The sequence below is a fragment of the Trachemys scripta genome, chromosome 6 (assembly GCF_013100865.1).
Source record: "Trachemys scripta elegans isolate TJP31775 chromosome 6, CAS_Tse_1.0, whole genome shotgun sequence".
NCBI classification, from domain to species: Eukaryota; Metazoa; Chordata; order Testudines; family Emydidae; genus Trachemys; species Trachemys scripta.
This window is the reverse complement of record NC_048303.1, coordinates 99,068,330-99,088,730: the sequence shown is the minus strand read 5'-3', so window position 1 is coordinate 99,088,730 and position 20,401 is coordinate 99,068,330. Positions and strand designations below refer to the sequence as shown.

General features: G+C 38.7%; 1 protein-coding gene across 3 annotated transcripts in view; it reads right to left on the bottom strand.

Annotated features, from left to right (window-relative positions):
• Window positions 1–397: 397 nt before the first annotated feature.
• The window catches only part of MLLT3 (MLLT3 super elongation complex subunit), a 217,077-nt gene continuing 197,073 nt past the window's right edge, over window positions 398–20,401 (bottom strand). For 2 of the 3 annotated variants that reach the window (XM_034774452.1, XM_034774455.1), the window contains exons 9-12: window positions 16,922–17,021; window positions 12,401–12,472; window positions 10,919–10,990; window positions 398–1,647 (exon numbers count right to left, since the gene is read on the bottom strand). In XM_034774452.1, coding sequence (XP_034630343.1) covers window positions 1,516–1,647; window positions 10,919–10,990; window positions 12,401–12,472; window positions 16,922–17,021 — 376 coding nt within the window. In that variant the 3' untranslated portion in view covers window positions 398–1,515. The remainder of the gene's footprint in view (window positions 1,648–10,918; window positions 10,991–12,400; window positions 12,473–16,921; window positions 17,022–20,401) is intronic. The other variant, XM_034774453.1, reaches the window with a different exon arrangement.

Below are 20,401 nucleotides of genomic sequence, written 5' to 3'. Positions count from 1 at the left end.
ACATGGGAAATATACTGGCCTCTCTGCAAACACGTTTTCTTAAGGCTGAACAAACCTTCGGATCCAGAAGTATTTCTAATTGCATTCTCTTTTCATCAGGATCAAGAGTTTAATTTCCCATAAAGAGGTGACGGTTTTATAATGAAATCATCATAATGAGATCACAGAGCACTGATTTCAAACTATTTGTAAATTCTCTGGATTGCACACATATGCAAAATATTCCTCATTTTAAGGAAGTATACATGGAAGAACATTTGTTTTCACAGACAAGAAATCCTTCTGGAAACGCAAGCAGATTACTCAACAGGTACTGAAATTTGGAAAATAATATATATACATATATATACACATATACATACATACATATATATATATATATATATATATATATATTCCAACATGTCACTGTATAACAACGAAGATATTTTTTCAAAGAAAGGATTTTAATTTATCAGATGTAAAAAAAAAGTCTAATCAGACCATGTTCTGTATGAACAAACAAAAATACTATGCCAACAGTTTTTATGGTAAAGGTGAGTCACACACTGGCAGCAGAAGAGTATTGAAACTCGCAGTAATAAATAGTTCCAAATTAAGAATTTTCTTACAACATTTCCTTAGAAAACAGGACCAGTATTCCTCCTTTTATGGTGATCCCGTAGAACACCTTCACTTTTATATATATCTAATATTATAACATTAAAACAGACACAAGAATGTTGATGACAAACAATGCTGGATTCAGGACAGTACACAGTAACACTTTTTTGTTACAAGTCCTACTGGTTTATTGACTAAGGCTAGACAGCAAGTCATATGATCCTATTTGGTGCATTTTTTACCATGGTCTAAGATCAATAAATGGATAGAGCCAAGGACCTGTGGTCCAACCCACTGTGGCAGACTGGAGACAAATATTAGGGCCACTTTTTGGTCCCCCCACTTCGTACCTTGTTTCCTGGAACTGCAAAAGTGGAAACAAGACTATAGTGTTTTAAGTGACTAGAGAAAGTCAGCAATAAGTGGCATTTTAACATGAATAAGGTTACTAGGCTTGTGATGGTGCTGCATCAAAGGAGCATACATGGAACCCGAGTACTTGTAACATCTGGTAGTGTCATTCCCTCAATGACTTTAGAATATATGTATGCAATAATAAATAGATCAGTTATGTAATAAGGCAGTGTGTTGAACATGCATTCGTCTTGTGGACTGGAACACCACAGAGAGATACATGATACCATACACATTCATTAAGAACAAGTTTTTTTGTGTTTTTTTTGTGTTTTTTTTTTTCAAGGCTATCCAGGCTAACTCTTCCAGAGCATTTCCTTGGTGAGAAGAGCGATCCTCTGAGTCTTGTCACTTTTCCTCTCCTTTATCAAGAGATGATGACTGGCTTTAAAGAAAAATAAAGCTGAAGAGGGTTGGTTTATTTTTTTCCATTTTGGTTGCATCATTTTGAATGTTTTATTTAAAAAACAGTTTTTGATGCAGCCAGATGCTGTATCCTCAGGATGTTCCAGATGTTTCCAGGTAACTCTGTAGTTTACGGACTGTGGTTTTGTCCAGTGAGCAAAGGTCAAAGTCAAAGGTTGTGTTTGTGATATGAAAGTGTCCAGTTTCTTCTATAAGGTTTACAATCTGGGAGGAGAAAGAGAAAAATAATATTTAGGTGAAAATTCCACCCATTTCATATTTTTACGAGGTACTGCACAATTGAATACTCCTACTAAAGTATTACAGTATAATGAATATGAACAAGTCCACAAGACCACAATTCCAAAACAACAAATAGAACGAAATCAGAACCTTTTATGTTAATTTCCCCTTCCATCCCTCCCCTGAAGTTCTAGTAGTTTTGACAAAACAGAATCTTAATTCAAACTACAACTGTTTGTTTCCCCAGAACATAACCAATAAGGCTATCCAAAACTAAGGCCAAACTCTATATTCAGCTAATTTCCAGCTGGAATTAACACCTAACAATAATTATTAGCACCGAGAAGAGTTTTTTTTTTAATCTTAAAAGCCTTTTACAAATTGCTAACTAATTATTTTAAAAAAAATCTTTGAGAGGTGTGGAGGTAAAATTTGTGTCTAGCGCATTTATCTGGCTCATAGCTAGGAATTCTGTTATTACAGGACATGATTGGTATTAAACCTTTTGCAAGTACAAACATTTGTAATATGTTTACCCTTAAAGAGGAAAACAAGGTCAAAGAGTTTTACAAGACAAATTGAGAACCACAGGCTAAGACAAAATGGTAAAAGAGAAGGAAAGAGGCACTATTGTAAGCTACGGAAATAAATATACTTACATTAAAACTAATTATATAATCTGTGTATATTTAAATCTACTAATAATAGATTGTAAACTGTTTGGGACAGAGACAGCATTTTTATGTATTTGTACTGCCCTAGCATAATGGAGTCATGTCCACCTAGGGGCACCAAATATAAAATAATATATTTGTTTATAAAATGTCTTATGTATGTTTGGTGTTTGTTTTCCCATACGTGGGTCTGGTTTACCTGACACTTTGATAACGTTATCAAGCTTATTATGTAATACTTGGCCTTTGATGACTGTTGGGACCCCATAAACTCTTGGAGGAGGGGAACAATCCTTACAAAATAGTTACCAGTTTAAAATAAAACTTCACAAAACACAACTTCACTAGTTCAGTTACAGTGGAAATCTCAACAGATCTTGCATCAATTGTTAATTCCAGGAATATATGCTACATCTTTTGGATTAACAAATCTACATCAAGTATGATATATTGTAAACCAAAACAGGTGTTTAAAGTTAAACCACAAACTAATCTCATCAGGAAGACAAGGGGAAACTCCTTTACCTGGTGAGACACATATTGCTCAGATTACCTAGTGTTCAGACATGTCCTGTCAGAAAAGGGGTGGTGGGGTCTTGCCAGGAATGGTGAAGAGCATAAGTGAGCTAGTTCATTTCACACTAAGGCTAGGTCTATACTATACAGCTTTTAGCGACATGGCTGTGTCATCACAGCTGTGCCGCTAAAAGTTGTGCAGTGTAGGTGCTGTTTGTCGGCTCTCCTGCCAACAAAAAACTTCTACTCCCAATGAGTAGCATTTGCACTGTCAGCAGGAAAGTGCTCCTGCCAACAACATGCTGTTCACACTGGCACTTGTCGCAGCAAAACTTTTGTCTTTCGGGTGGAGGGTGGAGAGAGGGGGGGTTTAACAAAGACAAAAGTTTTGCCATTCAATTGACAGTGTAGACATAGCCTATGTAAATGATCATTTATATCTGGAAGGAGCAGTTATGCTGAAAGCTGATTTTCTATAAAATTTAACTCTGAATAATGTATGCTATATGGCGTGTAACTAGACAAACTAGTCACACTTAGGAGAGGAATACCATTATTTGTTAAATGTTGACAGTGAAGAAGGGGCAAGTGATAGCTCATGGAATCAGACTCCACATGCACCTGCTTTCCATTAGGCAGAACCCCAAGGCACCTCTTTCAGCTGGCACACTGAGGGAGATGTGGTATCATGGCAGCTGCAACCCCAGTGAATCTACAATCACATGGATTATCTGGAATAAAGTCACAGAGGGAGCAGAGAAGACCACTACTTCTCTCCACATTCTTTCCATCTCTAGCTGTCTGGGAATTTAGAACACACTCATTGTCATGTCCATTCCACATGTTTAGCCACACCCAAGCTATACACAGCTCATTTAGTTGGGGTAGAGAATTCTTTATCCCAGCCCAAGAATCAAGTTATATGGAGCAAATCCTTGTTGCAAGGGATTTATTCCATTGTTTAGAAGTTAGCCCTTTTTCAAATAGATTGTTCTTCATTCCCTGACTTCAAACATTACAACTCTAGCTTTTCTGAGCTGGATCTTTTAAAAAGTCAATGCCAGTAAGTAGAAGAAACTTCTAATTTGTCTAAAGAAACTTCATCTTCCACTTCAGAGTTAATTCTCACGACTCAGTTCCTAAACAGTGAGATGACTGATTGGTAATTAACTGTGGTTATGAATTTCCTTGAAAGAACACACAATTGTCACGCTTACAGAATGAATTTCTATAGCAGCATTACTGAGGTCATACAACTCTGTCTTGGCTAACTGGATTGTGCTTGACAACCCAATAGTGTAATAAATAGCGTTTTATGGATTTTATAGAAAAAAGCCTTCACACTCAGTATTAGGATGAGAGGAAGCAGAAAAGGAACAAACAGAAGCATATATTTCATTTTCCGAGGAAGAGGAAAAATAACCTCTTTGTTTAGTATATTGAAAGAAAAAGGTTCAGTTCAAATGTCTATTTCCCCAAGAGTTTCAAATGCACTTGAAACTTCTTGGCACAATATCATTTAACTACTCTGCAAATGCAACTGTCAAATATTACAGATGTGAAGGGATTTTGAAACCTATAGCATGAGCGAAGAATATATAGGTGAATTTAGCTCCCCAATTTACAAGAGAAACTAATGAACTTAACTTAAACTATTTAAAAAAACAACTTTGGTACATTTGACACTATAAAAATATTCAGGACATTGTTGATCTTGAAAATGTGGATATTTGTGTAGAATTTTTTTACATGGGCAACTGTTAAGGAGATTTCTTTAAATCCTGGATAGGTCAAGACTGTAGATATTTATGTAAACTTAGACTGTAAGCTCTTATGGGCAAGGTACTCTGCTTTTGTATGTATTTGTAAAGCACACAGAACAATGGGGCCATGATCCTCATTAGAAGCTCTGGCTTTTGCGGTAATAAACATTTTCTGCACATGCAGTTCTACTTTTCATTTGATGTTGAATTTTACCAATTTAGTATGAGACTCAGTTACTCTTTCTGAATTTTAAATTACAGTCCGTTTAAATTTTATTCAGACAAATGTCTATCAGTTTCACTAAAACTTTGCATCACACTGTGCACATTACGCTATGCTGTATTACAATATACTTGCACACAATTATGATGTCAAGTCTTGCATCTGAAGAAGTGAGGTTCTTACCCACGAAAGCTTATGCTCCCAATACTTCTGTCAGTCTTAAAGGTGCCATAGGACCCTCTGTTACTTTTTACAGTTATGATGGACATACAGCCCAAACATCTATAATGCAATTTTATAGCCCTGCAGCCCAAGCCCCTTGAGCCTGAGCCAGCTGATATGGGCCAGCTGGGGGTGTTTCATTGCAGTGTAGAAGAGCTCTTTTATTTCAGACTTGCAAGCTTTCATGAGGTTGGATATTAGGAAAAAACTTTTTCACTAGGAGAGTGGTGAAGCACTGGAATGGGTTACATAGGGAGGTGGTGGAATCTCCTTCCTTAGAGGTTTTTAAGGCCCGGCTTGACAAAGCCCTGGCTGGGATGATTTAGTTGGGGATTGGTCCTGCTTTGAGCAGGGGGTTGGACTAGATGACCTCCTGAGGTCCCTTCCAACCCTGATATTCTATGATTCTATGATAGATAATGGATTCTGACCCATATGAAACAATCTGTTGTTATAGATGCCTTATTTTGTTTTTGAGCACATTATCTAACCTGTTGTTCCTTTTTCAAGAGTAAAAGAAAAACACTCCAGTTACAAATGATGGACAGAATATAGATTAGAATGACAAATCTGGTAAAAATATAATAGTTGTAGTGCAATGTAAATAACTTATTTAAAAAAATAAAGCTGTGACTAATCCAAAGACAACATTTGTTTAATTTCTCCCTCCCATTTTTATTCTTTCAATGAATGGTTCTTCCTGCCTGTACCAGAGAGGAAGAGGCTTACTATACTAAGTTAATGAAATAATGTGCAGTGGGGCTCTGAACTGGAGGATTGGACTGCACCATTTGGAAACAAGGTAAAAGTGACAGAGAAGAAGGCCTCTTTCAGAATTAAAAATGCTCTTTCTAACTAACTACATACATTCTTTTTCCTCAGGTGGGGAAAAAAAGATTCAGTTTGGATTTCAATTAGGTCAGAACTCTGAATACCGATTATCCAAGTTCAGACACTACTCCTGAAATTGATTCTGGTTTATCTGCACTTCATTTAAAGCTGTGCCTCTCAGGTTTAGTTTTTTTTCCCACTGTGGGACTTTTAATCTAATACATTCTACTTCATCTATCCATTTGATCATTAACAATCCACCCAACCCCAACCTTTTCCATCTCCTCAGGTCCTGCACTGAAATTAAGAGCAAAATGTTAAATGATGAAACAAAATACTAGATACCAGACGCAAATAACTATGATATGTGGCAACTTCTCTCTTTTAGAGATAGTCCAACCTCCTTTTGTAAAGTTAGGAATGTAATCCACATCACTAATACATCATCTCCAAATACAACAACTAGTTCATAATCAAGATTATGTACATTGGAGAAGGTAGCCCTCCTTTGAAGAATTCTATTTAACATGTTTCTCTGGGATACTGTGCCAAAACAGTATCCTTGGCTAACTTCCCTAACAATATACTTGATTTTTTAAATATAAAAACACTTAAGAGTGTTAACATGCATTTTTAAGAAACGTGTACAACTTAAAAAAAAAACAGATAAAAACCTCTTTTATTGAGCAGTATCTACCTCAGGCTTTTTAAGCCCCAGACTAATTAATATTAACATTTTAACCCTATCCCTCATCCTGGTCTCAAGAAATATATCCACTGTGTCAAGGGCACCTGATAAATCAGAGTGAAATGAACCCCAAAAGTTTTAAGAGATGTACAAAAATAAATCAGGATAGACCCTGAGAGATCTACAAAAAGCTTCTAAAATTTTGGAGTTCCTGACTGCCTGCCAACGAGAGTAGTGTTCATGACTTCTAATATTAGCACACACATCCTTACGCTATTAAAAATATTAGAAAAAGAATAAAGGTTTAGATTAGTTGCCAGGAAGCCTGACAGTTATAATGTTAGAAACACAACATTAAAATGTTTTATTCTGAGTATCCAGGCAGCAAAGTCCAAAAAGATCCCATTTGTGAGCTTTGCTTTTCCGCTTTAATGTACAATTCTGTTTACATAACGTCGCTCCGGCTCAGTTTTATCACCATCCATCACGCCGCAACAATTTATCTGTCTTAAACAAGAAAATGAGCATGTGTGCATGAGGGGACTAGAGTGCAAATGATGACAAACCCATTTTCAATGTATGGAGGGTTTTAAACCATTTGATAGTTCCCAGATTTGCAAGCTTCCCTCAGATGCCCACATTTTCAAAACTTGGGTGCCCCCTGAAGTTAAGCACCTAATTCTATATTTAGATACCTAAATGAATGGCTTGTTTCTCAGTGGTGCTGAGCACTTGCAATTTCCATTGGTCACTCCTCATCCCTAGGCTTCAGAGCCCAAGCTCCAGCCCAAGCCACAGCTTCAAAGCGCTGTCTAAACAGCTATTTCTAGAGCTCACCCATTAGCCTGAGCCTGTTAACCCATACTGGGAGGCTCACTCCCATGGACTGTGTAGACATACCCAATGGTGCTCACTGTTTTGGAAAAGCCCTTGACTTTGACAGAACTATGACAGCTTACATGAGTGGAGGATGTGCCCCCTTGTCCCTAAACGTATGAGTCAAAATCCTGGCCCATTGAATTTGATGGCAAAATTCCCAGTGACTTCAATGGGGTCAGGATTTCACCCATAGTGACTAAGTATGGATTCAGGCACCTAACTTCAAGGAACCAAGTTTGAACCCATTAGTTGAGATGTAAGCTTGAGTATTGGTAAACGGCTAACTTAATCTACTGCTGTTTCACTTCTAATTGCATAAAAGCTGTTGCATTATTAAAAGAAATCTCAGTCCCTTCTATTTATCATACATATTCCCTAGAAGAGAAAATGGGGAAGATTATTTTTTAAATGTGATTTTTGTTGCAATTTCTATCTGGTAGCAAAATCCCCCCCCCCTCCCTCCACACACACACAAATACTAAGTAAATAGATTTCTCATGTGGCTCAGTTCTTGGTCATCTGATCTTTTCCAGCTACATTCTCCCTCTTGGCCAATTCATATGTACCTTTAGCCTTAACTACCACCTTTACATTGATATTACTCGAATATGTATCTTTTGACATCTATAATGTTGTATAATACTACTCCTGTCTGCCCTCCCTGCCTCAAACTTGTGGACTCATCTCAGCTTCCTTCAACTAATTGTCTCACAGAGAATTGCTTCTCTTGGGCAAGAGCAGCATCCTCAATCAGCTATATCTTTTACTGTTTTCTTCAACTGAGAACTCCTGTTTGCTATCGCCATTCATAGACTTGGTGACAACTGAGCCTGCAAAACTTTTCTTCTCCTTCCATAGTCCTCAATTCTGCAAGGCTACATCTCTCATCAGATATTCAGCATGGCCTACAAGTATCACTGCTTCAACTTTAACCCTGCTAAAGTCCTCATCTATGCCTTCATTTCTTTTCTTCCTCTGACTTGCAACCCCTTTATTTCCCTGCTCTTCAGACTATCACATGCAGAATACTGCTGCCTGCTCTTCTGTATACCAAAAGAGACCATAACCTCCTCCCAAAGAATCTTTCTACATAGTCCTTCAATTACACTTCAAAACTGCCCTCATTTTTAAAACCCTACATGGATAGACTCCTGTTTCTCTCTCCCATATTTCCCTCCCTCTGCTCCTCTCTAATATGGATGGACCAAAGCCTTCTTTAAAAGTAAAGTCCTGTTACCAACAATCAAGGAATTAAGAGATTTTTCTATATGAAGTTACTACTATAAATAAGTCCTGGTGTCAGAGAGGGTTTGCTAACATAGAAAATGGGTAACTATTCCTGCTCTGCTCTTTTTTCTAGTTTAATTGGATGGCAGAAGCCTTTTGTGGCCAATATTTTACAACTCTTAGCTACATCAGTAAAATAACATTTTACCACTGTCTTTGCCTGAATAACCTTCCCATAAATTCAGTTTTCATTGGACCTGTACTAACAGCCTGGGGCACATTCACAGCTCAGGGACAGGATCTGTAGAACAACGATCTCACAAGGTGCTGGACAGTACTGGTACTTAATAAACCTCACTTTTATAACAGGAGTTCATTAGGCACTAAGCTAGATTGAGACATGCATTATGGTATCATAATCACACTCTTCACATACATTACGAAGCAAAGGTCAAAGAATGAGTGCTTTCAATCCTCTGAGAAACTCAATTAGCATAAAGTAACATTTGCCCTGGAGAATCTTGAGGTCAATTTATAATTCATGGGTTTTTGTTTTTACATTTCTTTACTCTTCATAGTCAGAAAGAGATGCTGAGGATCCCCATTTAAATTCTGTCGCTCTTCAGAGGGTCTCCATCCTCATTCCCCAACATGGGAGTGAGGAATCAAAGCAAGTAACCTCTCCAACACTAGCGATGCTCCAATATGAGGCACAAAAGCTGCTTCCGTGACTTAAAGCACCATCTTTCCACCAATGACAGAAAACTCACCTCCATAAGAAACTTCAACGCCATTAGGCCAAGAAGAGAAACTAAAATTACTGACACAACTTGTAAAAAGCAACAGTGGGTCCTGTGGCACCTTGGATTATCCTACCCATTTCCCTACTTTTTTTGGGGGGAGGAGGGCTCACTTTCACCTCTGTCTCCTGTTTGTGGATGGTTTAAAGATAATTTTAAAGATGGTTTAAAAAAATTTCACTTGCCACTTCCAGCCACCTATGCTCTGCTGAGTTATGCAAGCCCTTCTGGAGTTAGTTTTTCCCACCATTTTGCTTGGTGAGAGAAGCTTCTTCAATTGGTGATGAAGAGCAATGAACTCTAGCAGCAAAGTGTGATTGGAAACAACAATATGTTAAAGACATACTGAACTTAGACAAGAATATACTTAGAGATTAAATTTGACGCAGTCAGCCGGGGTTCTGTTTAACTAGAAATATCCAAATCTGAGATCTTCTATGTTATACTGAACTTGCACTACTTTCTGATGATCAGTCACAAAAGAATGTGTGAGCAAATATGCACTCATGGATTAATGCTAAAGGTCTGCAAAGTGTTTTGTTTTTATATGTACTTATGAAAGTGTTGATAAATTTACTGAGTGATTGCAATCAATTGGAAGTGGTAAAAATCTCAATAAAGTGCCTATCACTGTGGTATCTAATTGCTGTAAACACAATAAAGCCATCTGTACTACAATTACTTCTGCTTTGTTAATAATGTGAATTGTTTCATCTCGACCCATTTGTAATCCAACAGTACCTGACAATGCCGAGACCATTGAATGCAATATAATATAATGCAAGTCATTTTTTACCACTATATAATGCTATCAGAGTATTTGAAGCTTTTTTAGTTCTGACCAACTAGGTTACACCAAAGTAATCAATTGTCTCCTATGACCGAGGAAGAGTAAGGAATGAATATACTGTGTTTTACCATAAAGGGACGTTTGTTTTCATGATCACTCTTAGAAACTGTATTTAATTGCTTTTCACCAAGGAGTTCATCATGGTTTTCCAAAAAATAAACAGGATTCTTGCCCAATTGTTCAATATTTCTACTCATTTTGCCCTCCCACAAACCATATTTTATTGGCCTGTGTCCAATTTTCATGAATCAGCAGCTTGAGAAATGTACTGATCAATATCGTAAATTAGTGACAACATTTAGCTCAAATAAGCACCATTTTTATATCTGTCAATAAATCTGGAAAACTCAAGGGGATCGATTCCAACTTAAAACTGTGCTCGTATGTGGCAATGGAATGAAAAATTTGTGTGATATAGTTCTTTAGGTCATATTAACATTCTGAATAGGCAATATATTATGCAGTCTCAGGCCTGAGAGCTATGAAGTCAGATTATAAAGCTTTATGTTAAAAGAGGAAGAACAGATTTGGTTTCTTGACTTTGTTGAGCATTCTGATACTGCACAAGAGCTCTCCTCACCTGTTGCAGTACATGCCTTTCCCTCAATGTCATTAATCTTCTGTGGAGCTCTACTAGTTCATCGAGATAAGCCTGAAAACAATCCCCCCCCCCCAAACAAAGAACCTGTTAAGGAACAGTTGTGTATTTCCACAAACTCCAGATTTAGTACAGAGTATTTACAACAGCATTTGTATTCTCATTTGACTCGTTCTCTTTAGTTTAGCAAGGGAACTAACATTTAACTCCAACCAACTAATCAGTATGTGATCCAAGCAACCACCAGTTAAACTTTTTTACTTCATAATGTTGAAAAACTTTAAGGGGCCTTTGAAGTAATTTCACTATATCAGATATTCAAAAGAATTTCACAAAATCATGTTTGTTCTCCAATATGATAGAAGTTTGCATTCTATCATCAAGGGCCATTTTTGAAATTGATGAGCCACTGAATCTTGAAGAGCAAGTTGAATAATGGGCAGGAGGTTTTAAGATGCATGAAGGCATGAATAAGAAAAAGTGAGCCAGTTATTCAGAGGGGATCAAACTCCCGCCCACCCCCTTGGAACTTAAACACTAATTCACACCAGGGGCAAATCCTTCCACTCCCTACCACAATAAAACTCATCTATATCTCATCTCATCTATGGCTGCCCACTAGCATTTATGAAATAACACCTGGGTACCAAACATGGAGGTCACAGTCTCCAAGGAAGTTGAAATCTGATCTGAGGGAGGAGGGAGGCAGAGAGTCACGATCATCCTTCCTCTTTTTATGGTTACTTTTTTTTCCATTGTAACACATGATCATGGATGGAAAAGATTGAAAACTGCTGGTCTAACAAAGCAGTGCTATGAACTAGGTCATAGACAATCTAGGAATGGAAAACCAAATTAGGAGTCTCAGACTCATGGTAGCACAATGAGGTTACTACTAGTAAATTCTAAACCATTTTGGGGCTTACACTGGGAGATTACATTATGTTAACTAACACAACAGTAAAACCCATGTTAGAACTCACTTAACCATGGCCAGCTGACAAATTTAAACATGATAATCCCTCTGTATGCTTAGCGTAATGCTAGTTAACGTGTTATATCACACTCATTTCCCAGTGAACACCAGCCCTTGGAAAGGATTCTGTAAAATATTTCTATTAATTGCCTGAGACTTATATTGTAAGATCTTTAGTGTGGGAACTGTCTTTTATTTGTTCTATAAAGCACTATACATATTTGTGGCACTGTATACATAAAACAAACAATAGGTGGTAGATTCCCCATCCAGCGAAGTTTGCCAAAGCTTTGAGGGAACAATGCTTGCAAAGAAAAAAAGAGAAAAGCACAATGCTGTATTTAAGAAACACTTACAGCAGAGATATACTAACCAGTGAGTTTTCTGTTTTGTAACAAAAATAATACTGTAAAAGAGATGTAGAAGAAAAAATATAATAACTTAATGTGGCTTTCTAAATAGTTTATTGCCATCACACTCATATTTACCTTATCGCAATCACCATTCTTTATTTGTTTATCAGATTTATTTTGCTTTATTGGACTTTTCACTTCTAGAATCTGGAAAAGAAGCAGAAAATTCTCTAAGTATTAAGTGCATCTTTGGGCTGCATGAATTTTAAAAAATTAAGAAAACATTTAAAAAATGTTGTTACATAAAAACACAAAGAATATAAAAATGTCTGGAGGAAACCACAACCAAACCTTGCAAATAACCCTTCACAATCTTTGACCTAACAAACCTACTCAATCTTCTTTTCTTAGAAGTAACTTACATCACAAAATGCTGAATCACGACAAGATGGTTATATAAGAGTAATACTGATGCTAAATAACTTGATTCTATATCATTTTAAAGCTTCCCGGACTGTTTTTTGTATGGTCTTCATGTGAACCTTGACAGATTAAGAGGTCTAAATTTTTGAATATATGCATAGTGCTGAGGCAAACTCTACCTCCTCGGTAAAGGCTACATGCATTTAATGTGCAATATGATTAATATGTTTTCTTATTATCTTTATTGTTGTCTGCCTTTTCTGAAGGATACAGTTTTTGAAATGTAGCTAATCTAGTGTTTCCATGAGCTGCAATTGTGCAAAAAGAGTGTTTAATCAAAGATAACGATCATGCATTTACATAGCACCTTTCATTCAGTATGATCAGGGCCGGCTCTGGCTTTTTGGCCGCCCCAAGCAAAAAAAAAGGAGCGGCCAGAACGGCAAAGCAAAAAAAACCAAACAACACCTGCAGCGTGGCCGGACCGCGGGTGCAGGGGGACCAGCTGGGGGGGAAGGAGCGGGCGGGAGAGAGAGAGAGAAGGGGGCGGCCAGGGCTACAGCGGGGGCACTGCCATGCGGCCCCTCCCGCTGCGCCGCCTCCTGCGAGGGCTCCGTGCCGGTTGGCGGGGAGGGAAGGAAGAGGACTGCCCGGCAGGGCGCTCTGGTTCTCCGCGCTGCCGCCCCCTACAGGGCGGCCGGAGCAGAACAAGAACAACAACAACAACAACAACAACAAAAAGCGGCCACGCCGCTCTAGGATTGGGCAGAATGCCGCCTTGAACAATCTGCCGCCCCAAGCACCAGCTTGCTCAGCTGGTGCCTGGAGCCGGTCCTGAGTATGATTACAAGCTACTTTACAAACTTGGGCCTACACAGTGTACAAATCATATCCAGTGTCTCTTCATCAAATGCTGAAATTTAGTCACCTCTAGGTAAAGAATGTGTCAAATAGTCATGAGTACACAATGCTACTATATGACAGTTTTAGGACAGAAGTGAGGAATGGGATTTTTTTCCATTTGAAACTGAGTTTACGTAATCAGAATGTTATTACCCAATTTGGAGTGTGGCCAGTTGCTGTGAAAAGTGTCACAGACTGCTTAATGGTCACAAAGGATCAGGCTTTCTGTTTTACACCTCATCACAAAGAATATATCTCCAGTAGCATAGTTTCCCCTAACAACGTGCGGGGTTATCATAACACAACACCAACTTCAATATGAAAATTCCTCAGTCAGGGTTTGTTAAAAATGAAGATTTTTTGATACCCTCATGCCCTAACTTGAGTCTTTCATCAGTTTCCACCAACTCCTAGTATCTCCCCCAACTCCTGTAGTTCCCACAGATACCACCTAGGTGTTACCTTGGGTGACGGACATCTTATAAATGAGAGAGAGAGAGAGAAAAGTGTGCAGCTACTTTCCAACACAGACAAGAAGACTGTAGGTCTGTTTTATCCTAACTAAGTGTTTATTTTACAAAGGATGGTACGTGCCCAGAATGCAATGCATGAAGCTCACCTGAAAAAAAATTCTTAGATTTAACAAGCCCAGGACTATTGCAGTTGGGGTGGAGGAAGATAAATCTTGTCTTGACAAAATGTGAATGCTTCTGGGCAAAATGCCAGGCTTTTCAGGTTTTTTTTTTTTTTAGGGAAAAAGCTTTTATCAGTTTACCTAGGAGTGATGAAATTTTGATACACAGTAGCCCTAACATCAGAAATGGTTTTCATATAATTTCACTAGCCTGGGACACAGAGAAAGCTTGAAGGAATTGCTCACTTATAATCTGCCAAATGTGGCTTTTGAAATCCAGTAGCTTCCCCACATGCCATAGGTCATTCTCTCCAATACTCAAAGCACCCTAGTTTGGATGAAATGTGTCACTATACATGTTAGAGAAAGCTTATGCAAAGGCTCATATTAACTCAGTATTTGCAACTCTCAAACCTGCCTGAAACGGATTCCTTCAGTCACTAATCAGTTTTCCCTAATCTGTAATAGTATGGTTCTGTAGTGTGAACCTATTTTGTAACACAGGCCTTTTTACACCAGTCAGGAAGATCACGGCAGTACCTTGCTGGCAAGAACCATGTTTAAATATGGTTCTGACTAACACAATTGGAATTCTAGTACAGGTAGGCCTGATCATTCCCCAAAGTATACTTTCTACCTCATCTGTTAAGACTGTGCGAATGCTTTAAGATAATGAAAAGCAACAAAGAGTCCTGTGGCACCCTATAGACTAACAGACGTATTGGAGCATAAGCTTTCGTGGGTGAATACCCACTTCGTCAGACGCATGTGGTGGAAATTTCCAGAGGCAGGTATAAATATGCAGGCAAGAATCAATCTGGAGATAACGAGGTCAGTTCAATCAGGGAGGATGAGGCCCTCTTCTAGCAGTTGAGGTGTGAAAACCATGGGAGGAGAAACTGCTTTTGTAGTTGGCTAGCCATTCACAGTCTTTGTTTAATCCCGAGAGGAAGAAGAGGGTCTCATCTTCCCTGATTGAACTGACCTCGTTATCTCCAGACTGATTCTTGCCTGCATATTTATACCTGCCTCTGGAAATTTCCACCACATGAGTCTGACAAAATGGGTATTCACCCACGAAAGCTTATGCTCCAATACGTCTGTTAGTCTATAAGGTGCCACAGGACTCTCTGTTGCTTTTTACAGATCCAGACTAACACGGCTACCCCTCTGATACTTAAGATAGTGAGCTGTTCACTTCCAACTGGCATCTCTTTAAATACTCCATGATGTTTGGAGAGACCAAATGAGCACATATGAGTTTATGGTGCTCATTGGAGTAGACAGGCATGGCAGGAGAGACAGTGGCCAAATGGATCGTGCCTAGTGAGAGAGAAAGAAACAGTTATGATTTCCCTGCACAAAACCAGGTGAGATTTTCAAAAAGCAACCAGCTTTGGTTATCCCTACGTAGCGATCGTTCATTTTCCTTGCACTCCAGTCTCCAAAGGAAGATAGCCCAGAATTAAGTGATAGCTTAAAGGAAATGGAAATGTCACTTTATGTATGTTTGTAAAAGTGATCTTTCTCCAAAGTTCATGTAGAAATCAATTAAAATATTTAGAGAATTTTTGATTGATCCTGTTAATGCTTACTGACTGTGAAATGACATGGACTTCTTTATTGTTAATACAGGTGCTCCTGCTAAACACAGAGCATGTCTCCTTTTCTGCAGCATATCCTCATCTAATTGATATAAACAAATTATTCATGTTTTGCTGTTAGCATTGATACATTTATGTGTTATTGGAAAAGGAACTGATGGTATATTATTTGTGTCAGGAAAGAGAATTAATTTTCCTGAAGGAAGGCAGGGAGTGCTGTCTAGGCTCACCTGTAACACTCAAGTTAAAAAAATTTATTAAAACAGTGGATCCATTTTATCCACATTGCCACTATAAACATGTACTTATTCTCATTTAACTTAGCCTGGCTATATGAGAGTTTAGAGTGTGAACAAGTTTCCTCTGCAGTAGATTTGAATTCTGTTTTGTCACCAAACACAAGTATATAAATTACTTTAGTTATATATCTTTATACATTGTGAATGTCAATTGCTTTAAAGATAATAGCAAATGCATATATTGTAGTATGCTTATGTGTTATTAAAAACTCCATTAATTTAGAAAGATGTTGTGATCTAACAGATTCGGTATGAGGACCTCCTGAGTTCTAATCCTTGTTTGCTACTGACTCATTGTGTAGATTTGGGTCAGTTAACTTATCTTTCAGTTTCTACACCTGCCAGATGGGATAACACTACTTACCTATCTCAATAGTACTACAAAGACTAGCTACTATTTCTACAATGCTAAGCATTATTTACTATAAATATATCAAAATGCTTTTTCTAATATGGTTGATTAAAACTTTGAGATGCAGACCAAATGAAAAAAAAAAAATCCTGATTACATGTGAACCAAAAGTAACACCAAGAGTAGGATTGCTATTGTAAAGCCAGGTCATAAGTTTACCGTTTACAATAGCATGACTTAATATACACAAAAGTGTTGTCTTCCATAGAATACTGCCAAATACATTGCTCATCTGCTTTTACAGAGAATATTTGTTCAGCCAAATATATTCAAGTTCAGGGAAAAAGAAAATGAATTAGTCTGAAAATTAAAGCAACAAGGCTAGCTCCAAAGCTTTTAGTGTAGATACACCACTCTTATATGTAGAGAACCTCACTGTACCTGATTGTTGTTGGTTTTTAATAAAGGTGGTGGAGGTTCATGATGTAGCGGTGAGGAAGCTGAACTGCTGTCACTGTCACTACCGTCACTTAGACTAACCCTGAGGAAAGAGAGCCACAGAAATCAGACATAAAAACAAAGGCTGAACACATTCCCACTCCCAGATCACACTCGTAGGTGGGACCCTGAGAATGTTCTTTGCTATACAAGCTGTCATTAGTTATCGGAACTTTGAAAATGCAGCTGCGCTGTCAGCAAAGGGCAGGCACCCAAGCAGAAGTCACCCTGCTGCTGCTTTGAAGCCTTCCAGTGGAATAAGGAGTATTAATAAGGAGTCTAATATGGAGAACTGGAATAGCTGCCCTCCCATAAATCCTTCACCTCGATGACTGAAGTGCTATACTGTTTAATTCATAATTGTCACTAGTAAACAGAATCTCAATGAAGCAAGTGTCCCAACTGCAGAACCCCCTGGAAATTGTGGACAGGAAGAACAAATTCTTAAAACATTTTTAAGAACAAAATGTGAATTCACCACAGCTACTCTTCCTTCCTTCCATAATCTTCCAAGCTTGCATAGTTCCTGCTTATATAAGTGCTTCACTAAAAGTTAATTAAGACATCCACAATATAATAAGTTCATCATAAAATAATTTTATTACATTCTTTTTTCTGATTGACAAACACTTTTTCCACTTCAGTGCTCAGCATAACACACAGTAACATACACTGACACTGTGGGAGTTTGAAGCTTGTTAGGAGCTTTTTCTTTCTCAATGTCAGTTAACAGAACTTACTGGTATAATGCATCACAAAAATGGCAACTATCTACACAACCAACTTTGTTGGGATCCTTTCTGTATCCTTTTATCCTATACCCCAAAGTCATAAAATTCAAAAGCAAGAGGAATGAAGTTCTATGAATTACTGTGCAATAACTCTGCAAAGATCTGTTTCCCATTAACTTACAAACTGTAAGCATTGTAAAGACAGATGGTTTTCGCTGAAGAGACAGATGGATTGAAATTGGACATTTGGAGGGGAAAAGTTGCACACATGTATCCAAGAGGAATACAGTAGAACCTCAGAGTTACGAACTGACCAGTCAATCACACACTCATTTGGAACCAGAAGTATGCAATCAGGCAGCAGCAGAGATGGGGAAAAAAAGGCAAATACAGTACTGGTGTTAAACATAAACTACTAAAAATATAAATGGAAAGCAGCATTTGTCTTCTGTGTAGTGCAGTTTCAAAGCTGTATTAAGTCAATGTTCAGCTGTAAACTTTTGAAAGAACAACCATAACGTTTTGTTCAGAGTTACAAACATTTCAGTGTTACAAACAACCTCCATCCCCTATGTGTTTGTAACTTTGAGGTTCTACTGTAGTTCATTTTCTATACACTATTACTACTGTCTGTTTGAATTTTGCATACATTAAATTTTATTAATTTACAGCTGCATTAAGTTATATCCTACTAAGGGGTTTGGATGTTTTGGCTGGGGGGGGGGGACCCCACAGGTGGGCTCTAGCGGGGAGGGGTTATGGTGTCTGGTCCCCCAGCTGGGCTCAGGTGGTGAAGGGGGCAGAGAAACAGGAACTGGGTTGTCACAGGGGTTTCTTTAACTCTCTACTCCCAGGGGAATTTTTGTGTGCGTCTGTATTGTTACAGACATACTTCCTGACAAGTATTTTGAAATAAAATTACCAAAATAATTGAAACGGTCTGTGATTATGTAGTGTTATTTTGACAAATAAAATTTGCAGAATTTTAAAATATCGTGCACAGAATTTTTCATTTTTTAGCACAGAATGCCCCCAGGAGTAGCAGTTTGGAAGACTTATTCCTGCAATTCATTGACAACAATGAATGCAGACTTGGGGCTGGATCCCCAAAACCCTCTTCAGTCTGATCCTGTATTGATGCAGATGTTGGACCTGTGAAAAGCCATCTTAGTCACCAACAAGTGGGTTGGGGAGGTTGTTGATGGAGGTTCTTCCTCCCACCTTTAAATCCACGTATCATTGCTTTGCTGACTGGGGAGAGAATCTGAGGCTACCAACTGACTGTTCTATTGGTTATCAGAAAGTACTCTGACTACACAGACGGGTGGCAACTGGAAAGAATAGAAAATTCAGCAAGGAGACTGCCCCACCCCTGCTGATTAGGGGAGACTGGGCCGCCAATGACTGCCCAACCAATAAGAAAGGGAAGTCCACTAGAGCCTGATGGATGGCTCTCCTGGGACCTCTTCCCTGTTCCTGTGGCTGGCAAACTGAAACACAATCTCTCCCAAAGCCTCGTCCAAAGACCCAAATGGGAGGAATTTGGGAGAAGGAGGACAGATATGTTTAACTATTACTCAACTGTTGTCCCTCTTTTTAAATCCCAGAAGATGAAACCTACTTTGTTTTAGTTAAACGTCAAAAATAATAAGCCATATTCTAGTTTGAATAAACAGAATAAAATATTTAGGGTTTTTTCAATGAAGTTCTGGGTAAAAGTAAAGTTATCAACAAAAGCTATAAGTCACACCGTTGCATTATCTGCATATGCCATGTTTTACAGAAAAAAGTATTTTAGAGATGTTTCACCGTTTCGGGTTTAAAAAAATACTGTCTTTTTTTATCTCTTCACCATAAAGCTAGGTTTTTTTATTATCATGAGTTGAAACATACAGGATTTGGAGGAAGAGAAAAATCATATCTACTAGATTTTTTTTTAAGTCACTACAAATGTCTTAAAAATTTCTCTCCTTGCATAACACGTTTTACGATTTAACAGTTCACTATTTTGGAGAGGCCAAGGCTAAATGTTCAACTTTACCTTCTGTTTCTTATGCTCATGCACAATGCTGCAAAGTCTAGGCCAAGGGTGGCCAACCTGAGCCTGAGAAGGAGCCAGAATTTACCAACGTACAGTAACTCCTCATTTAACGTCTTCCCGCTTAACCTTGTTTCAAAGTTACGTCGCTGCTCGATTAGGGAACATGCGCGTTAAAGTTGTGCAATGCTCCCTTATAACGTCGTTTGGCTGCCTGCAAGATTCTGTGGAAGAGCAGAGACTTTACAAGAGAGCATTGCACAAGTTCCTCTTCTCCGCCTCCCCCACTGCCAGTTTGGCAGTGCTTAGGACTTTCTGGGAGGGAGGGGGAGGAGCGGGGAAGGGCTGCATCTCCACTTGTCACCTCCCTCCCAGAAAGTCCTAAGCGCTGCCAAATAGCTGTTTGGCAGTGCTTAGGACTTTCTGGGAGGGAGGGATGGGGAGGAGTGGAGACTCGGCGCTTCCCCGCTCCTGCCCCTCCCTCCCAGAAAGTCCAAACAGCTGTTTGGCAGCGCTTAGGACTTTGGGGTGGGGTGGAGTAGAGGAGCGGGGACGTGGCGGGCGAGCTCTTGAAAGGAGGTGGAGTGGGGGTGGGAAGAGGTGGGCCTGGAGTGGAACAGGGACAGGAAGAGGCGGGTCTGGAGCATTCCCCGG